Source organism: Triplophysa rosa, linkage group LG1, assembly GCF_024868665.1.
Source record: "Triplophysa rosa linkage group LG1, Trosa_1v2, whole genome shotgun sequence".
NCBI lineage: Eukaryota > Metazoa > Chordata > Actinopteri > Cypriniformes > Nemacheilidae > Triplophysa > Triplophysa rosa.
This window is the reverse complement of record NC_079890.1, coordinates 9,058,148-9,080,027: the sequence shown is the minus strand read 5'-3', so window position 1 is coordinate 9,080,027 and position 21,880 is coordinate 9,058,148. Positions and strand designations below refer to the sequence as shown.

General features: G+C 39.7%; 1 protein-coding gene across 5 annotated transcripts; it reads right to left on the bottom strand.

The window, feature by feature from the left end:
* Positions 1–24: 24 nt before the first annotated feature.
* LOC130561265 (uncharacterized) lies at positions 25–19,020 on the bottom strand. 5 transcript variants are annotated; one of them, XM_057345489.1, is made up of 17 exons: positions 18,911–19,020; positions 18,494–18,788; positions 18,190–18,405; positions 16,533–18,081; positions 13,218–13,378; positions 12,987–13,084; positions 12,743–12,882; positions 12,551–12,661; positions 12,269–12,421; positions 11,940–12,063; positions 11,628–11,831; positions 10,485–10,527; positions 7,511–7,643; positions 6,933–7,276; positions 6,684–6,817; positions 4,388–4,516; positions 25–1,195 (listed from the first exon to the last, which is right to left on the bottom strand). In XM_057345489.1, exons 4-14 carry the CDS (start codon positions 16,622–16,624, stop codon positions 7,213–7,215), a joined length of 1,323 nt encoding a protein of 440 aa, XP_057201472.1. In that variant the 5' UTR covers positions 16,625–18,081; positions 18,190–18,405; positions 18,494–18,788; positions 18,911–19,020; the 3' UTR covers positions 25–1,195; positions 4,388–4,516; positions 6,684–6,817; positions 6,933–7,212. The 5 variants fall into 5 exon arrangements, with proteins under 5 accessions (XP_057201472.1, XP_057201479.1, XP_057201456.1 ...); XM_057345496.1 differs by lacking the exons at positions 25–1,195; positions 4,388–4,516; positions 6,684–6,817; positions 6,933–7,276 and having other exon boundaries at positions 7,588–7,643; positions 9,405–10,527; positions 13,218–15,666; XM_057345473.1 differs by lacking the exons at positions 25–1,195; positions 4,388–4,516; positions 6,684–6,817; positions 6,933–7,276 and having other exon boundaries at positions 7,588–7,643; positions 9,405–10,527.
* Between the last annotated feature and the right edge of the window lie 2,860 nt (positions 19,021–21,880).

The window sequence follows — 21,880 nt, the reverse complement described above, 5'->3', positions numbered from 1 at the left end:
CAGATGTAAAAGAGTAACAAAGCTTTGGGTTGTCAGTAAATCTCCACTCTCTCACAAAAGCCAACAACCCAGATTATTCAAAAACACACATATTTATTCAGTATTTGACATCGTTCTCATCTTCTGACTCCTCCTTTGTCTCTAGGGAGTATTGCTCCTTGGCAACCAATAACCGTGCACCACGTATATCTGACTCCATCCTTCTGTGTTAGTTCCTGCAAAACAACATCTTTTGCAACACATCTTTTGCACCCTGCGGTCAGTTGCTAGTTTCAGGAAGTGTCCCCTAGAGACAGTTTCATGTGACAAGACAACATGTCAAAATACTTTCAGCAAAAACTCAATCCTCTAATGCTTTAATTATGCAGCGTTGTTTCTTAATCCTATGATTCAATAAAACACATCAAAACTCATGATTATACTTAAAACATATGCAGTGGATTAATTCATAACATTTTGGGGGTATGTGTGTGCTGGCTTAGAACACTGTTTCTGCACGTACACACAAAGCTTGTTCCTCTTTTGTGGTTTCGCTCGGCTTGTCACACACACACTGAGTAAAATAGCAAGCACATGATAAAAGCACACAGCTTAATGATTTAATGAAAGAAAACACTTATTGATTATATTGGTAATTAAATCATACTTCTAACTGAATAATATTTCCACAGTCTCAAAGCAAACATGTTTTATAATGCATAATGCTAAGGAGGTACTTGACCTATGAGTTGTCATAAATATATTTATAAATTGAAATATACAGTATATGAAGAGTTTGGTTCCAAAATGAGATAATTAAGATTAAACATTTTCAAAAATCATGTTTTTTCATTATGCAGCACATATCTAAATGTCCTGCCCTTATCTATCATGAAAGTCTTGTTTGTTTGTTTTGGTGAAACATTCACTGCTGGAAGCAATAATACTAGATGGCTACGTTGACTAACCAGCAGCCAGCAGACCAGTAAAGTGTGCAATGTGTTTATGCTCTTCGGTCTCAAGGTTCCAGGTAATAATCTCTGTGGTAGCACTTTGAGGAATCGGGCAAAATGCCACAGCATAGGAACCTCCCCCTGCAATGGTGACCTGGGAAATGTAGTCCTGACTGCAACCCAATATAGAGCGCAGGTATTGGAAAGTTGCTGTACTGAAGAGCTCAATGTGAAGGATTTCATTGTGTCTTTTATAAGGATATCTGTAAAGAAACAGATGATGACCAACAAATTTGCAATAACAAAAAAATGCAGAGAACACATACAGAGGGTGGAACAGGCTACATGTTATAGTAATACATATAAATCTTTCAAGTAAAATATGGACAAAACAAAGTAATTGGTTATAAATTATCTTGTGCTTGGTTGCTGTAGGTTGAAACAACCCAGCATAGGTTTATAACCCAATTTATAACCCAGTGGTTGGTTTTGTCCATATTTTACCAAACCCTGGGATGAAATCAGCACAGTTTTTTGGAGTTCAAGTATAATTTTGTGCTTGATGTTTATTTTGCAAGCCATTACTGTCATGATTCTGCCTCATTTCAGGTCTTTCTTGGTCTGGTGGCAGGATCATGACAGAGCCTCATGTTTTGTGTGGAGAGAAGCATATTATTGTCTGTCACAACTTAATATGCGCTCTCTCTGGTCTCGTCTATGGCACCACCCCTCTCGTTTCCTCATTATTGATTGTTAATGATTTCATGCCCCGCACCTGTTCCCCTCTTGATTTGGTTTCCTATTTACTATGCCCTAAAAGTACGTACTGTTTTTGTTATGAAACTGTATATACTTTTTAGTGTGTAACAAAACAATATGCACACATTGGGGCATACTAATTTGAAACGAAAATCACCTCTGTTTACTAGACGACAATGTGATCATGAAAAGTCACACACATCACAATACATTTTGCATTTAATAAATTCTTCATTCATTATTTGTTATACAATGATAAAGTCCCAGTGAAATTAAAAATTACGATGCCTTTTTGTAATGAAATATTGCAGTGCTTATTGTTAATAGTTTATCAATGTGGGTCATTCTCTTTTTAAAATTCGTGTGCCCTCATAATCTTTAGTTGAAATCTGAAAATGCACTTACGTCCTGTAATGACTATCCATCTTAAATGACATATGTTAGACGGCTTGGGCGGAGCATCAGTTAACTCCTCCCCTTCAACTGTCAGTCTGCTGCCAGTTCCATTTAAAAATGTAACGATTGTTTTGTACATCGAATCAAATCGCAGAGAAAGAGGAGAGCCACACCCATTATATTTCTCATTCAAAATTCCATTTCACTTGGAAATGCGTCAAATTACGGAAGTAAAAACGATCACAACTCATGGGGATTTTAACTGTATAATTACATTTGTTAATTTAGTGAAGCATCATTTTTATTATTGTGTAAATGACAGTGGACCATGCACTAAACTCGAGTTTTCACAGAAAATAGTACACCATCTGGGTATTTTTGGAATACTCATTTCAACATACGTACATACATTCAACATACAGCCACAAAGTCAGACATCAGAAGACTACAGAGGACGGTTCGGACTGCTGAGAAGATCATTGGTGCTCCCCTGCCCACCCTCCAAGAACTGTATACATCCAGAGCGAGGAAAAGGGCTCAGAAAATCACCCTGGACCTCTCCATCCAAGCCATCAGTTCTTCACAATGCTGCCGTCTGGTCGGCGCTACAGAGCACTGAGCACCAAAACAACCAGACACAAAAACAGCTTCTTCCCTCAGGCCATCTACCTCTTGAACAGTTAAATGTTTTTACACACCGTGCAATTAATAACTGTGCAATAATAATTAAGTGCAATATTAATTATATCCTCCAAATAATACATCTATCTATTTTTTATACAACTTCTGTAAATTATATTTCATTCATTCTGCTGTTTATAGCACATACCTTGTACTACAATAGTCTATTCTTATTTTTTACTTGTACATATTTACATACATACATAACTTTACTCTCTATATCTTTATCTTATGTTTGTTGTATTGTATTTCTAAATTTTTTTATACCCATAGGCCCTTATTTAAATCATTGTGTACTGTATTCTATTGTGTTATGGTCTCTGTATACTGTTGTTGCTGTTTCTGTGTTCTGGATGCTCCTGTCACCAAAACAAATTCCTTGTATGTGCAAACATACTTGACAATAAAGCTCTTTCTGATTCTATGATTTGGGACAAACTAATTTTAATTTCAAATACTATTTAGGATGGATAGTATACAAATTGGGACTCAGTTTGGTCATACGTATATGTGATACGTATTCACAAGTCACCGAACTTTGGAACGTGTCAATGCAAAACCTCTTTGTTTGAACACATGGGGCCCTATTGTACACCCGGCGCAAGGCACAGCGCAAGTGTTTTTGCTAGTTTCCACCTGACGCAGTTCTCATTTTCCCATCCTGCGCCGCGTTGTTTAAATAGCAAATGCATTTGCGCTCATTTGTGCACCCATGCGCGTGTTGGTCTAAAAAAGAGGTGTGCTCAGGCGCATTGTTGGCACGTTGCTATTTTGAGGAACTGAAAAATATTATATATTTTTTGTTATTTAAAGAGCGCATTAGGAATATGCGCCTATAGGCGGGTGCACAGCACTCATACATTCTGCTTATTACACACAGAGGGATGCGCAGCAGCACACAATAATGCCAAATATTACAAATAAATGGATTACAATGTAAAATATTATTATTGTGGACATAAAGATAAAAATCCGGCTTGTCCTGTAGACGGTCTGCTTGCGCGCTTTAAATTCTCGCACGAGCAGATGCGTTTCCTTTCTGGAGAAGTTCCGCCTTGTAAATAGCGAATCCGCCATGGCGCGAGCGCAACTGGCTCTTAAAGGGAATGGGAGATGAGAGGTTTACTGCATGTTTGGCCCACAAAACACCCATTACTCATTAAGAGAATCAGGACAACCAGTTTAGACCATGCACCCAGGCGCGCCGACCATTTTCCCGTCGTTAAATTAACAAAAGTGGATTCGGACACGCCCTGAGTGCACCTGCGCCGTGCGCTTTAAACCATGTGCTTAGATCGTGAAAATAGGACCCATGTTCTCTGCCTGCCACATTGAATGGAGGTCAATGGAACAAAAAGTCTAGTGTGTCTGCAGCATTATACAGTGTACTACAGTATATAACATACTATTGTGTACTGTATTCAAGGAGACCAGAAACATTATTAAGGGCACCAATTCAATCCCAAGATGCACCACAATAACAAGTGTACAACCCCTGTACTCAATGGCTAGCTGCTAGAAAAACAAATGTTAGCCATATATTCAATAACCTAAATAAAAGAATATGCTAAAAAAATGCATATAATTCAGATAAGGATCATGTAAGCTTTTAACATTACCAGCAAAACAGCAGTAAATACCGAGAGCTCATCTCCACTGCTTGTATAGAGGCTGCAGGGTCCTGAGCTTTCAGAGTGCAAGAGACAACTCCACCTTTAGCATTGAATACTGCTGCCTCCCCACCATCTCTAAGAATGACAATAAAAAGGAAACAGCATTAAAATACTTCTTATTAAACACCATAATGATGCAGTACACTGGCTGTGTGTCAGGTATAATAACAGTCTAATCAATGTAACTGTTGCCACAGCACCTCATAACATTAACACAAACTGCACAGGTAATTTAATAGAGTTGCTAACACATTCTAATGAGTGTACAGAAAGGAAGAGTAAAAACACATGGCCTTTTGTATAAAATATAGAAGCACTTACCTCTCATAATGTTCATATATAGGATCTTCACATTGCTTGTTAGAGGTTGTACATACACTATTATAAATGAGGTCTACTTCTAAAGCCTGAAGTATACAAGCACGTTTGTGTATGTGACTGAAGCAGCTGACAGAAACAAAGACTTAGAAACAAATGTATAGTATAATGCAATGTAAGTCGCTTAGGAAAAATGCATCTGCCAAATGCATAAATGTCAAAATGACAGAAGTGTACTACCTTTGCATTGTATCAACATTGTATCAGATACATTGTATCAACTAATCCCCTACACAACCACAAGTTAAAGGAATGGTTCACCAAAAAATCTATCATTTACTCACCCTCCAGTTGTTCCAAAACTATATAAAACATATATTTTGAAGAATGTTCAGCAGAACAACAAAATGTACACAGGTTTGGAACAACTTGAGGGTGAGTAAAAGATTTTCATTTTTGGGTGAACTATCCCTTTAACGTGTGTCTATTGTTGTTGTGGTCTCCAGTGGTTTGAAGGGATTTTTGTGATTTCCTTTTCTCATTTAAACTCCACATAAAATCAAAATGAAAGTATTTTGGCTTTAAGTATAACTATGTTCGCTTTAAGAATATCTCTAAACTAGGGTGCTCCAAAACATTATTCGCATCTAGAAGCTAAAACAGATCTACAATGCCGACAAACACCAACATTTTAAAAGCTCATCCAACAATTGCCAAAAAAAGTGTTTCTTGGTGTTTGTTAGATTAGGGTGGATTAGCCTTATAACATCATTTTGCTTCAGCTTCTCATGAAATTTCAGGCTATAAGGTAAACGCTATTGGCTATTTTAACCAAACAGGTTAGCCTAGCAACCATTTAGCAATACCTATATCTCTGCATCAGAATATCGTAGAGACACGGGGGTTTTGTTTGTTTCACTCATAGCTTAGAGTATCATCAATTGGCAGATGCCAAGCCACACCCATAGCAACCAAACATGTTAACTTATCAACCATTTAACAAGACCTATATCTCCGCATCAGAACATCGTAGAGACACGGGGGTTGGTTTGTTTCACTTGTAGGAGGAGCCCCTCCATATGTCCCATCCCATGTCAATGCACTGAACAAATAAACTTTAAGGCACATTAGTAGGTCCTAAACTACCTGGAATCCAGCACCCTGGCCCATTAATTACTGCAAATAAATCTGTGTACATACAAAATATTCATACACTGTAAAAAATCCGTAGAAATAGGACATTTTCTGTCAGCTGGAGTGACAGAAATATACCGTAAATAATATTTTTTTTCCTGTAAAATTACATGATATAAGGATATATAATAAATAGTTTTCCCCGTTTTTCTTCTAAGTTTTCTGTAATTTTACAGTTTTTGACTGTATTTCAAAAATACACTGTAAAAAAATAAAATCTTGTTTAAAAACTGAAATTTTCATTTTTGGGTAAACAATCCTTTTAATCCTTACTCCACAGCTCTCATTCACCATGTCATGACAAACTTATTCTGTTTCAAATTACAAAAAAAACAAAACAAGTTATCAATTTGCATGTGCAACAATGTTATGTACTTCCATATTAAACTCATTATGCAAAAACGGTTCATTTCTCCCTTCAAGATCACTTCTAGATAGTTTGCATATACTTATTAGTCATGAAATGAGATACACAACTCATTACAGTTACATGAAACCATGCACGAGAAAGGCAACCAGTGATGTGCACATGCATGCTGGGTGAGACGCACATTCTAAAATAATACAACAGGCCATTGTATGATCCAGGAACAGTAGCATTGTTTTCACACATGGCTAGCAACATGATATGTACTATGGTATAATCAAAGAATGCTATATTAAGAACAAAATGCTAATGATGATTAATGAGTCTTAATGTGCATGTGTGCATGAAAGTGATAATGATAACCTGTAGGCGAAGAGGACATAGTCTTTAACAGAGTTGTGAGATACCAAGATGGACTCATCTTTGTGGATGGGTTCAAACTCAAGAGTGATGTTTACACAACACAACAGCACACAGGATGCCACAAGATCAAACACCTATCAGAGGAAAATGTTAAGTCAGTTAAGTCTTATACTGTACTTAAAATAGACATCTCGCATGAAAAGCATTCACAATATCCATAGCTAGATATTGTGTTAAATAAGGTCTTACCTTAACCATGTTACTTCCATCATAAAAAACAACAAGTAACCGCCCATCACAGGTGCATGTGACCACAGGAATATCCAAAGACTCCTTCTCCATGTAGAGCACCTTCCCAGAATCCATCTCTCTTATTTGTAGCCAGTGACCCATCTGTAGCACTAGCACACTGTCGTCAAAGCAGACAGTGAGTGTGTCTGCAGCCCAGTTTACTGCATAGCCCTGAGCTCTGGGTAAAGATCGAACTGGTCCTAATTGTTTATCCAGCTGCCACAGATTCACAGTTCCATCAGCAGAGCAGGACACTATGTGATGCTTTCCATGAGCCAGGGCTGTAACGGCACTCATATGACCTGGTTATACAGAGATACATCTCAGGTTACATTTTAATAAACTATTCTACACCATTTTGTGTACTGTGTACACATAAAGTACTGTGTTTACACTGAAAATCCAAAAATAAACTAACATTGGAATCCATTCAATAGTTTTCAGCTCTCCCTTAACACAAGTCTTAAATACAGATTAAGGCCAATTTCCTGGCTGAATAACTGTTAACTGTACCTAAAATATTGAAATACACGTACCTGAAAGGGGTGTGTGTGTGTGTGAGTCCACCTGGAGACAGAAGGCAGATGTAAGAGGGCACAAGTACAGGTAGTGATGAGCTCCTGCATTGTGCTAACAGATCATGTAGATAGGAATATCGTCTCGGGTCACCTGAAACAACACATACTGTTACTGTACACTGAGATACATGCATTTGTGTTTGACACTGAAGTCTGTTCACTGGTGTTTGTATGTTTTGGTCAACCACAAAACTTCACTTCCTCAACTTCACATTCACTCACTATTTTATGATATGTATTGGTAAATCTAAACTTTTCTCCTTTTATGATGATTTCTACAAAAACATCATTATATATTATCCATAAAATATATAATATTACTGTAATAGGCCCCTCGTTGCTTTTTGTCCCTTTTCATTTTTGTCTTTCTTTTGTTTCTTTAATTAATGTAATGTAATTTATTGTATATTTGGTTATTGGCATTTGGCACTATTATGGTAGCCTAATACTTTACAGTAAGGTTCTCTTATTTACATTTGTTAATGTATTAGAGCTAATATGAAATAAAAATGAGCAATTTATTTTTTACAACATTAATCCTTGTTAATGTTATTTAATATAGTTGATTGGTAATTCAGATTGAAAGATTTAAAACTGCAGTAGAATTATTGTTCATTGTTAGTTCATTTCAACTACTGTTAGTGTAACTCATTGTTTCCCAATTCTAGTCCTCGAGTCCCCCCTTCCAGAATGTTTTAGATGTCTCCCTACATACATTTACATTTACATTTAGTCATTTAGCAGACGCTTTTATCCAAAGCGACTTACAAGTTGGGTAAAAAATGGAAGCAATTGGGTCAACATTATGAAAACAAAAAGCATAAGTGCAATAAAACATGTCTCACAAAGCCTACTACAGTGTACAGAGCTAAGTTCTTTTTAATTTTATTTTTTATATATAGATAAAGTAGAAAAGATATAGTAGTCAGAAATGATCGTTCAGGTGCTGACGGAAGATATGTGTTTCCAGCCGATTCTTAAAGATGGCCACAGAATCTGCTGATCTTGTAGCAGCAGGCAGATCATTCCACAAATGTGGAACCGATCCAGAGAAGGTTCGTGAGAGTCGATTTTGTACCTTTTTGGGATGGCACCACAAGACGTCGCTCGTTTGCAGAGCGTAAGGATCTAGCGGGTACATAATTCTGCATTAGTGAATGAAGATAAGGAGGTGCCAAACCAGTGGTGGTCTTGTAGGCCAGGAGCATATAAAACACCTGGGGCCGGATTCACAAAACATTTTTAAAGAAGAAACTTTCACATTAGTCTCCTTAAATAACACACTAACTAACATTCAGAGTGGGGGCTGATTGGATTAGGTGTTTTATATAGGGCGACATCTAAAACATACTGGGATGGGGGGCCCGAGGATTAGGATTGGGAAACACTGGTGTAACTAATGTTTAAAAATGAAACCGTCCTTCGGATGAGATGTTAAATCGAGGTCCTGACTCTCTGTGGTCATTAAAAATCCCATGGCTGTCCTTCGAATAAGAGTAGGGGTGTAACCCCGGCATCCTGGCCAAATTTGCCCATTCGCCTCTATACATCATGGCCTCTTAATCATCCCCATATGTACTAATTGGCTCCATAACTCTGTCTCCTCTCCACCAATTAGCTGGTGTGTGGTGGGCGTTCTGGCGCAATATGGCTGCCGTCACATCACCCAGGTGGATGCTGCACATTGGTGGTGCTTGAGGAGATTCCCCCCTTCGATGTAAAGCGCTTTGAGTACCCAGAAAAGTGCTATATAAATGTAATGAATTATTCATTATTATTAAACCTCATTGTAAAGTTTTAGCTAAATAAACGCATGAATAAAGAATGTTTAAAAATTGTGTACATATAGTACCTGAAGTAACAGGCTTGTCGTGTGCAATGATTTGTTGCAAACGCCCCAAGAGTTGAGAGGCCAGCTGACAGGGATCATTCAAGAGCACAGAATGAGAAAGACACAACACCTGACCTAACACTTTCACATCCAGAAGTTCTCTGTAACACACACACTACATTATTAAACTTAACAAAAACACACTTCTTGCTGATCACTGCATAGTCTTTCTACCAAAAACAGCTATTTCTGCAATATGCAGGCACAAACGTACTTATCCGGTATGACTGCAGCTTTAAGATACTCCACAACGTGACAGATGGAAAGACCCCACAGTTTATGTAAAAGAAACTCATAGTTAAACAGACACTGGCTAAGTAATGGAATAATCTGCCCCGAGTGGATGTAATGATACGGCAAACTGTGAAGTTTGTGCAAATTAAATACATAGCAATTTCTTCCCTTGTCCGTCCTGATCCATGCCAGTGGCTCGAAAACCTGGTTATTTGGGCTGTTCCCATTGAAGTAATCTGTGAAATTTGCATGTATGGCTTTTTTGGAGTCCTCTGTCGGTGCATAACGCTGCAGGGCGATGCAGCTGAACTCTGTATGAGTCCAGCGCAGAACCCATGTGTCGTCGCTTTCTGCTTCTGTGACTTAACCCTTCAGACCATGCAGAAGTTGCATGACAAACACATACGGCACTGGGGAGTATTTGGAAATGGGCAACGTCTGATGGTGCAAAACCACCATCTCACGAATCACATGATCATCTCGTCCCAACAGCACCAAAAGTTCCTCCTCGGTCACGCCAGCACGGGAAAGTGATTAACAAAGCCATGCGTCTCACCAAACACGCGCCGTGCTCTCGCTCCAGGCGAACAAGGATGCTCAAAAAGAGCTGTTGTAGGTCCATAGGGAGATTAAAACTGTCTTTGAGAGTAAAGGAACACCATCTCCTGGTCTCAGCATAGGCTAAATTTAGGTAGAGAGGGGACGGACATGATAGACATGACTGGAATAAGAGGCTCCACTGGTCTTCTGTTAGTGTGTGAGAGTCTGATGCGAGTCTGGACACCAGTCCTGATGTGATCTCCTTACTGTTAAGAGCAGGCAGGGTCAGGACGGAGACCTTGAGCTGAGACTGAGAGATGAAGAGAACAAAATGAGACAGGAATGACAAAGGAATAAGGTGGAGATTAGACATGTGCCGATATTCGGTAATGCGATTAATTGCGGTAATGAATTAGCACGATGTTGTTATCGCGGGCACTTTCAAATACCGCGAAAATATATAGATTTTTTTAGAACGTGTATTTGTTTATTTTTCATCAACCGGATAAAAGTACACTCCGTGTATGCTGCGTAGGAATGCGCACTCTGCTCTAAACGATCCCGTTCCCCATGTGGAGATGCCTACGTGTGTGTGTGCGCGCGCTGCTGAGCAAAAGACGCGTGGCGGAAGGAGGAACGCTGCCGACGATTTATCCCCCTTCTAAAAGGGTGAAGTATGAGGTATGTAAATATTTAGGGTTAAAAGTAAGCCGAGTAATGAAATTTGACAGTGTGGCAGAATAATTATTTTTAATTATACTTTGATGGAACGCAATAAAGTCATACACTGTCTCAAAGTGCGAGTGAATTTGCTGTTTATAAATGTTTAGCTTGCTATAATAGTTAACACACTGGCTTGGCTTGTTATTCAAACAATAATAATAATAACATGAATTGTAGTACTAGCATTGTACAGACATAAGTATATTTAAAAGCAGTTAACAAAAGTTGTTCTTTTGTAGTTTGCACTTTATTCTGTTTGAATAAACTCACTTTATACGTCATTACTGTGTGTTGTTTTATTTATATTTAAATGTTTGAGGTTCTCTTTATTATTTAAAATAAAGTTGTTATCAAGAGGAAAACACTGAAGTTGGTTTATATTTTCAACCTGCATTTCTCATAGAATTGAATACTGCGATAATACCGTTTACCGCGATGAAACCTTAATCAATTAATCGCAGCATGGAAATTTGATACGGCACAAGCCTAGTGGAGATAGAGCGTAACCCTGACTGTATATTTTCTCAATACCTGTTAGGAACATGACCATGTCATACTTTGGAATAGAAAAGAACAAAAAACTATGTGTGTGTGTGTGTAAGCACACTTGACAGTACTGTTCTGAGCATCATACAGAAAATAAACCCCATATCCCCCTACTGTATATATCCATACTCATCTGCTTACCTGTAGAATATGAGCACATTTAGATTGCGTGCTGGCAGACAAAATGATAAACACGTGTGGTTGTAGAATATTACAAAGCCAGGAAAGGTCACTCTCATGTTCCTCACTCAGATTATCCAGACCATCCAGAACTAGAGTCAGGGGCCGGTCCTCTGTCACCAGCCCCAACAATGAGCACAGCTCACTGGACAACTTGGGAAGTGTCTGTGAGGGAAACAAGAGTATATTTCACTGTGTAATACAATCTGCTGGATCTAGGATAAAGCCATCTCACAAGTTGGTGTATCCAATATTGGGTAAAAGGCCTTTTACCTCAGATATCTCTGTTTTGGGGCAATAGATGTTGGCTAACTGGAGACACAGGTTCTGAAGCATCAAACGCACATTTCTGCTGTCAGATATTAGACCCACAAAGCAGGTCAGCACATTGGCATCCCTAAGAATTTACCAGATGAAACCACATTTAGTAGTAGTAGGATTTCTATCAGACTGCTTCAAAACAGTTCAATTCTATTCAGAAATTTTATTTGAGTACTTCTTTGAAAAGCATTTGGCAAATACATAAAAATGAAACCAACAAACATACTGACATTGTACACTGACATCCAATATGTATGTTTATGTTCTCTTTGTTTGCTCACCCAGGTATCCAGGTGGGTATGAGTTGTGCCACTTTGGCAAGTGTTCTGCTCTTTCCAAATCCTGGTTCCCCCAGTAACAGCAACGACGATGATTCTAGAAGTGTACGCTTCACTTTCCCCAGAAAATCCTGTCTGAACACATACCCATGTGCTCTAAAGAACAAGAAAGATAACTGTGTACTGTAACCTATGTAAATAAACAAAACAACTTCAAGTCTGTCATGAAAAAAGACTAAAACTGAGCTCAGAGACAGAAAACAAATGATAAAATTTGTAACCTACAGTGTTATTCCAAATTTGATATGATGCTGAATCTCTTCATCAACTCGACGCCTGGAAATGTCTCTCCTCTGAACATCATAGGAGCCTTTAGCCAGACTAGCCTGCATAACACTGAAACATGACTTTGACAACAAATTATTCGGCCAAGTAAAGCGAGATGAAAGGAACAGATGGACTGGTGTGTTTTGTTACCTGTTAAGGGCTGCAGTGACAGCACGCTGGACATGCGAGCAGAGACGTTCAATGTAGAACTGATGAGATCTGTTGTGTTTGGCGCTGAGAACTCTTCTTCCCCAACTGATGTTCGTCTCATGGATATTAGTGTGTCTCAGCTTAAAAATAAAACATAGACAGCAAATCTTTACATACTGTACGTGTATAACAAATTATATTTATGATTTAATGATGCCCTCGACATATACAATCATACACAAACCTTGAAGTGGATGTTGCGGACAAAGCGCTGCTGAGCTTGATGCAAGACTTGGTTGATTAGTTTGCCTTCAAAACCCTGCTCCACCTCCGAGTCCAACACTGAAACATAAATTACATTTGACTAAGTGATCTCAACCGAGCTTTTTGCCCTCCATCTACACATGATATTTAAAGATTTTCTGTCGGTGAATGACATGCTATCCCTTTTCTAGAATGTCTGTTGAAAACTTGCCTGTCTTAAGCATATGACAGGTGGCGTCTTCTCCTATGGCTTCAGGTCCAGACTGCCACAGAACATTCCAGAGTTTTACACATGCAGAGCGCCAAGCCTTTCTCCCAAGCTTTCTGCGATGCACATCCCTACTTAGGATGGTGTACTCAGGATGATGTGTGCTACAGTAAAGAAAATTAGAGAGGAAAACTATTTAAAAAAAACGAAAGGATTTTAAATAATTAAGCCTTATTTTAGCAGGCTTTAGGGACAAATAAAGGAAAACCCTAGTGGACACAACTGGCTTATATAACAAATAACAAACTGGCTGATATGCTGGCTGATATAACAAAATGGCAAAATAGTAAAAATATTGGCTGATTGATCTACCTACTGATATATCAGTCTATTTCTTTTTAATAAAATAAAAAACATGCACATTATTTATTCATCAATAAGCAGAACCTCGAGATTTCTTCCAGACTGCTGGATTTACGACAAATTTCCTCTCACAGTCTGCGCTGTCTTCGGGCATGTCTCGCAGCTGTGTTCTTGGGTATGACAGACTCATCCCTGAGTCCGACGGGCATGACACCTGTATTGCATGTTGGGGGTCTAGCATGCAGTGGCAGGGCTCGTCGATTAAGGTGTTGCGGTCACGGTTGGCTACGTTCTTCGGAATGTAGCCGCAACCCCGTCTGCTTCCCGAGCAAGTTCGACTGCCGCTTCGGCGAGGTCGACCGCTTCGGCGAGCGGCGGGGGTGATTGGGGATGCCCATGGATGTCACTCCGCCAGTTTCGGCTCGTGGACCATCTGTGCCCCGGCACGCTCAATGGCTTGTGGCTTGGGATGGAGACGAACTTTCTGTCATAACGTCGGACAGCTACCTCCTGGCATCGGATGCGGAGACCCCTTGGAGCTCCCATCCCCGGGCAGTCAAGCCCAAGACGAGGCGATGCAGAGATGACGGCCGTGCTTGCCCGGGCCAGCTGGGCAGGACAGCCGCGAGTGTTCCGGGGAGGGTGGGGCCACTGCAACCCGACACTCGCGGCTGTCCTGGAGGTGCATGAGGAGCTCACAAAGACGTGAAATATGCTGTTTGTGGCGCATTCCCGTCTGACGGGCTCAGGAGCTGTTACTTCCCTGGATGGTGGGGCAGCTAAGGGATATGTCGAAGTCCCCCAGGTGGAATGTGCAGTTGCAGTGCACCGCGGACGCTGCCACTTGGAGGGGTTGACCAAGGCTCACTTCCGTGTCGAAGACTTACGATGCTGTGGGTTAAACTGCCTCAGCCTTCCACGCTCAGGCGGTCCATCAGGTTCTTAATGCTATGGTGACCCATCACCAGAAGGGTGAATCCACGGCGAAGTATAGGCATTCCATCCATCACTAAGCATTGGCATTATGGTAACAGACCGGGCGGAGCGGTCTGTTAGAACCAAGTCCAGTACTGGTAGAGTCGCCCCAGCTCAGGTGGACCCCTATACTAGGACTGTTGCCCCATACGTAGTGACTCCCCTGCAGGGTCGTCCCATATGTTGAATTCCTCACTCTTGGTTCCCCTGTCGGTGAACCTGTGACCTCCCCTCCGGTGGATTACACCACCTGGGTCTCCCCATTCGTGCTGACACAATTTCTCACATGTTGTTCTCCCCACTGGTGAGACCATGTTGGTGTCTCCACATGTAACCTCCCCTTGTGATAGGATGTGGCCTCCGTAACACACTCTTCAACGAGGAGAGCAGTGTTTCCCCAGTGTTCTTACGGCGCCGGACAACGTCTCGCTAATAGAGACGAACGCCACCGCCCGTGATGGTCGTCTGTACTAGCCTCTCAGGGTATGCTACTAGTACTGATCCCACTGGAAGATTACGTCTCGCAGTAGCACTCACTTGTGACTCACTAGTCCAGTCAGTGTCGCTCCGCTGGAGGTCGTGATACGGCTCAGTGCCGTATGTGCATGTAAAGATAGGTCCCCAGTCTGTCTCTCAACACAACGTCGAGAGACCGACTGAAGGGGAACGTCTTGGTTACGACTGTGTCTTCATGCCACAACGTTTCGCCAACACGCTGCAGCGACCGGGAGATGTCTCTCAGGTTCCTCAGCCCAAAGGGTGAGTGAATGGCCGCCGCCACCTCCCTTTTATACCCGTATAAATTCCTCTCTGAGATGATAGGTTCTCAAGATCAAACCCCAGTCTGTCTCTCAACACAACGTCTCGTTCCCTCCATCAGGGATCGGAGGTTACAGTCGTAACCGAGACGTTTTAAGGTCCAGTGTATGAAATTAAGCGCCATCTAGCAGCGAGATAGCGAATTGCAACCAACAGTTCACTCCATCCCCTACCTTTTGAAGCACTACGGAGGCTGACACAGAACAAAGATGTCGTCGCATTTTGACTTCTTTTTCGAAGGAGATAATTTATTTACGAAACGTGTTCTGTAGAGTAGTTTGTCCGTTCAGGGATGCTGTAGAAACAACATGGCAAATTCCATGTAAGGGGACCCGCAGTGTATGTAGATAGAAATAGCTCATTCTAAAGTAATAAAAACATAACACTTCATTATGTAAGGTCTTTATACACCTCTGAAGTATTATTATTAATATTATTTTGCATTTCTGTCAATATATCCTCCAAAAAATAACACAAAGCAACTGTAATACATAATACAATTAATGTAATACAATATTACAATTAGTCATCTAGCCATGGGAACCAAACAAAGAGAGCTCTGTCTACATAACTGCACAGTAATTCTGAAAAAAAGGACTCTATTGTTTTCAGCTTGCTAAGCAAGAAATTGCAGATCTTTGGCTAATTCATACTGTCCAGTGAGTTGTGCTGTCTATATTCAGCCGATGGTTTCAATTAAAAAAAAATCAACTTCAATTAAAATAATTTTCTGAAAACAAATTATCTTTAATCTTGTCTCAAAAAAAGATATCAAATTCTTTGGCCATTTTTGCAATTACTTTTTAAGCAACTGCACCCACATTGATGTTTATGGTGAATGTATAATAATTCCCCCTCATATACACAAGTGACCCTAGCAGAATAACCACAAGTGTAAATCATTGCAACAACTACGGATTATATTGCTCTATAATTAAAAAGATAACTTCTTTACATGAAATATTGTGCTTTAAAAAGTGTGTACACGTGTGCTATAATTCATTAAATTCATTAAAACTCGAAGGTGAGTAAATGATGACAAAATGTTTATTTTTGGGTGAACTATCCATTTAAGAGTCTAAATACTTTAGGCAAAAACACAAAACCAGTTTGAAGTTACTTGTGATGATTTGTTCCATTAAAGCATATCCTTTAACTTACCTGACAGGAAGTAAGCGATACACAGTGGGAAGTGTGTTTGTATCCAGCTTGTACCATGTCTGCAGAAGAGTCAAATCCTGGTCAAAGTCCATCCAGCTCCTGGCCAGATGTGCGTCCTTTCCATCTGAAATGGAGCTGCTGGAACCCACGTTCTCATTTACTACTGCAGAACTGTGTGAAAGCTCCTTGTCATCTGCCACTTGCACCAGGATCACACTCCCACTGTTACTGGTGGCAAAACTGGACTGTGATTCAACAGCAATGTCTGACTGTCTCCTAGACACTTTATTTTTGTTTCTCTCTACAGATTTAAAGGCGCAGTTCTTGAAAATCAGCGGCCACTAGCTTTGTATTATAGTTTTGCAATGAATCTCTGAGTCATTTGCCCACCCCTCCCTTTCGAATTACGACGGAGGCCGCAACAGTAAAAAAAGATGTCGTCTACTGAGACAGCGAATAGTAGTGATACAAGCAGGTAAGGCAATATATTAACGTAATTAATCATTTAACATGTATTCTATTGCGAAAGTTACTGTTACAATTCTATAATTAGATATATTTCTTGCGTGCTATCTAGTACACGCTGAGAGTAGTGAAGTAACTAAAGTTAGCTAATCATAAATAGCAACGCTGTTCAAAGCGTTTTATCTGACAGCGACATAGGCAGTTGTGTAAGTTAGTAGACGTTTGTCTCCCCCTTTGTAAAGTCAGGAACAACCGGAGTACGTACCGCAGGGACGGAAAAACATTATTATTCGGAGGTTATATGGCCATTTGTATAAAATGCTAACGTTACCGTTTCAACAAAACAGTTGTTTGGTAAACATTGAAAAAGTGGAAACATTGAAAATGTTGAATTATCTTACCAGTCTAGCAGAAAACAGGCAACTTCGGCGTCACCTTGAAAACATTTGTATTTCAACAGTGCCTTCCATCTGGTAATAGATACACCGATGTTTATCCTGGATTTCTGCCGCCGTTTGTCTCTAATTCGTCTGGCAGCATCACGTTTGCGCTTCTTTGACGACGGAGATTCACGCTCTGTCCGCGCTTGTGCACAATACGCATGGTCCTCCATTTTATCAAAACTTCTAAGACAGAACAATCAGTTGCTTCAGCTAGAGGACGACTACTCCTCCTCCTCTCCGTACTACGACTTACTACTTTGTGCGTCTTCAACTCAGTGATGACGCAAGCTGCGTCTAAAAACAAACACGAAGACCAACATATACGAAACGCGCTCTGTAGAGCTGTTTGTCCGTTAGAGCTTACTGTACAAAACATGGCTGCGCAACATAACAAATTCGATGTAGATAGGCCCGCTCCCTATGTAGATACAACTGGTTTATTCTAAGGTAATAAAAACATAACTTTTCATTACATAAGGTTTTTATACACATCTAAAGACACAGTTTTGTATGTTATATTGCATTTCTGTTAATAGATCATACAAAACATCCCGCACTGTACCTTTAAGAAGTGCTTCAAAACCTTCTTGCGGGATTGTATTCGGCAATGACTGTATCTCATGCTTCTGTCCAACAAACACCTACAAAAAAGGGAATATTTAGTTAAATGATTTGTGAACAAGTTGTGCTTGCAATTCACTGATGATGTTAGGGTGTTGCTGTACAGTTGCTAAGAAGTGTTTTTTTACACATTGCTATGAGGTTGCTAGAAAGTTTGCCACTTCAGTCTCTTGACACCGTTTCAGGGTCTCCAAGTGCAGCTCTGCCAAATCATGATGGTCTGAAACAGGATCTCCCACTCCTGCACGCAGGTCTATCATCCTGAAATCATATCCTCTCTGCTTGCAGTGTATACAGCTGAGGATACACACTCTCCATCAATGCACTACGCTCAGAGGACGTATCTGCAAGCACACACAACATATGTTATGCATATGCATGTTAAACTGACTTTACACTTACTCTATGCTCAGAAGACGCCACCAGCCTCACCTTTATATCCACCACACAGATAGATCATGAATTTTCTTTGTTTAACATGGAATGATAAAACGTTCCCATCATTTAACATTTTTGGAGACGAATGGCATTGCAGCTTTGGGTCTCTCTCATCACATCTTTGCTTGTCCTCAATATCAGCAGACCTAAATGGTCCTTCAGACAAAGAGCCCTGGCCCTGCGGGGCCTCATCTGTACATGAAGATGCGTTTTGAACATTTATTTGGCCCTCTTGCTTATTTTTGCCCTCCTCTTCGTCCTTCTCTTTCTCCTCCAGTATCACATGACTCTGCAGAAGCACAGAAGTGTTTGAGGAAACCTGGTCAGAGAACAGTAACACTGTGTGCACTTGTCTATGAAGTCGACATCGTGGCTTTATGAGACTTTGTAATTATGATAGACTTTACTAACCTTGAACAAAACTGTTTGAGATTTATTTGAGCTAAACACTTTGGCCTCTTTCTCCTCAATAGATGAAATCTGAGTGGATCCCTTTGAGTGACGCAGGTGCAAACGGTACTGCACAGAGAAAAGATGTACATTTTTTTTTAGCTTTTTTGACATCTGGGGTGTAAAAAAAAGAACAAAAGTCATGGAACGGAGTACTGATTAAAAAACATATTCAGGGGTTGGACAAAACAACGTGAACACCTTAAGAATCGTTTTGAGTGGAAAATTGCACTGTGTATCAAAACATCTTTTAGTTTTAAACCTGTGGAGACTGTTGCTTTTGAAAGACCAAACGGTTGGGCTGTGTTGTAGATCTGTGGAACAGTGTGTCGTTTAAGGTAAAGAAACTCCGCCAGCAGTGCATCCAACTGCGGGACGTACAAGTTCCACGTGTTGTCACGTGACTGCATTTTGTTTCGTTTGGACCAAAGCAATCAGTGTGGTGTGAAAGGGAACCAACACCGCTGAAAAATGCTACAACATATTGGGCGTTTTCACACACGTGGATCGATTGCTTTGTTCTGTAACCAGGGGCTAAATTGCTACAATATTGCAATTTATTTTAGTTCGGTTCGCATTCACAAGGCAATATTTCCAAATGGACTAAACTTTGTTAATAAAAGTCACGTGCGAGTAAACTCTCCCTCGATTGGTCAGAGTGCATCTGTTTATTTTCCGGGATTCCGCTCAAAGATGTCATCCGTCAGGATGGACAGACAGCAGCTACACAGCATTTTTGTGGCTTGTTTGGTTACTACTGTTACGGAGTTTCTTTGCCTTTGCGCGGCACTGTTCTATAGTATGGAGGACCAGGAGTGCTGATTAGAAATAAAATTAAGAATCAATTGATCAATTTAATAATTAAAACATAAAAATGTAAACAAATAAATAACTTTTCAAATTGAGAAATTAATAGACTTATTTAAAGTGGTTTATTTAATTTGTGTTTTAAAATGTAGTTTAATTGAACAATAAAACGTTAAATAAAAAAATAATTAAATGTATAAATAAATATATACATTTAAAACTGTTTATTTAATTCATGCTTTAAAACATTAAAAAAAAAGTTTTATTATGCACATTTTAAATGCACATTTTAAATCGCTTTTTAAAAAAGCATTTGCCAAATGCTTTTCTCTCTCTATTTGCCAATTGCTTTTCTTATTCGTTTTGCCAAATGCTTTTCTTTATCCATTTGTCAATCGAGTCAAAAATCGGACAGTACACACGTGGGAGCAAACAATCAGCTTTCGGCTCAGTTTTAGGTTACACCCCTTCTCCCACATGTCATATGAAGTAGATGTAAGGCAGAGTTTCATTGGACAGCAAGAAAGACCTACCGCCATTAAAACAGTTACTTTATTGCACCGCGCGCCATAACTACATGACATGGCAGAAGTAAACTCGGACACTGCATATATGTGAACAAGCATACAGACAAAAACCCAAATTACGCTTCATCAATCTACACACAAACTCCAGCAGAGATTATGGTTTGTGGTTTGGTTTGGCCCTGGGTTTGGTGATCCTTAACAAGTCATGCATCTTAAATGAGGGAGCAACAAAGTGTCCTACACAGCTGATTTGCTGCCCCAAGTAACACAAGAAGCCTTATTAGCAGCACTAGTCGATCAGCCAATGTAGAAAGAATTCACGGAGACCAGAGAGCCAGGTTTCAAGAGTTTTCAATCTTTATTTGCTCGAGCAATCAAAGAGAGACATACAGAGTTCATCTGTAGATGCCCAATGATGTCCAACGAATACATGTCTGACTCCATCTTTTATACATTGTTCTCAAGTTGTTATCACAGTTCAAACCAATCATGTTTTACCTGACATCATCTTCTACCAACCAGGTTTTACATGACATCACTTATTTTTATTAGTCCATCCCCTTATCACTCGCTACAGTTACATTTCACGTTACAGTTATATTTCCGGCCTACCATATTAGGATTTAATCGTAGGGAGCGCCTCTCAATCAACACATAGTATATCATGTGCTCTTTATCTTGACACCTTTCCGGGGGCTTTTCGGACGATACATGATTTAACATTGGTTTTAAAAAATGAACTCATGCTTTAGTGATAATGAGCACCCCAGCGTCCTTGGCTGTATGCGATAAGTTAAACTCCTCTACAAAAAGTGTGTGGTTTTATTAAAAATGAGCTCATTGTTTAGTGTAAGAATAAGCAACCCAGCGTTTTTAATTAAACTTCTCTACAAAAGTGTGTGTGGTGTACGTGCAGTTCCTGTCTTAGTGTGATAAGATATTTGGTGTGTACGCAGGTGTTCAAGTGCTCAAACTCATACAAGACTCCCGTAGCCCTTGTTAAGATCAGAGAAGTACATGAACTCTATAACTACCTTTAAATGTATTCTTTTATATAAGAAAACTATTTTATATAAGAAAACTCAATAATATATTTAGAATATAAGAAAAGTCAATAATATGTCTAGAAAAACCACCATAATAACAAGCATAAAAGGCACCTCGTCTGCTTCTATCACTTGTCATCGGTGAACTGTTCTTCAACACTGTTCAATGACTCAGACCCCCGCTAGATGGCGCGTTTGTTATAATTAGACACTAAACTAAACTTTTAAAGTAGAACCAATAAATAAATAAATAACTATTACAGTACAAATATTTTTCTCTTGTTGTATTTTAATTCCAAATGCGATGAACACAACCACGCATTTTTTAAAAAGCAGTGTTGTCTCTAGTAGGCCTAACGTTACACAACATTAACGTTATATACAAAACGGCTGTATCTTATGCGATTACGATTAACATGTTTAACAGTCATTTGTAGTAAATACTTACGTACAAAAACTGACCTTAATTAAACTGTTCACTAGACTAAACGTGTTAATGTCCCAATTTACTCTCTTTCTTTCTGCACTCTATCTCCCATGATGCTTTGCTG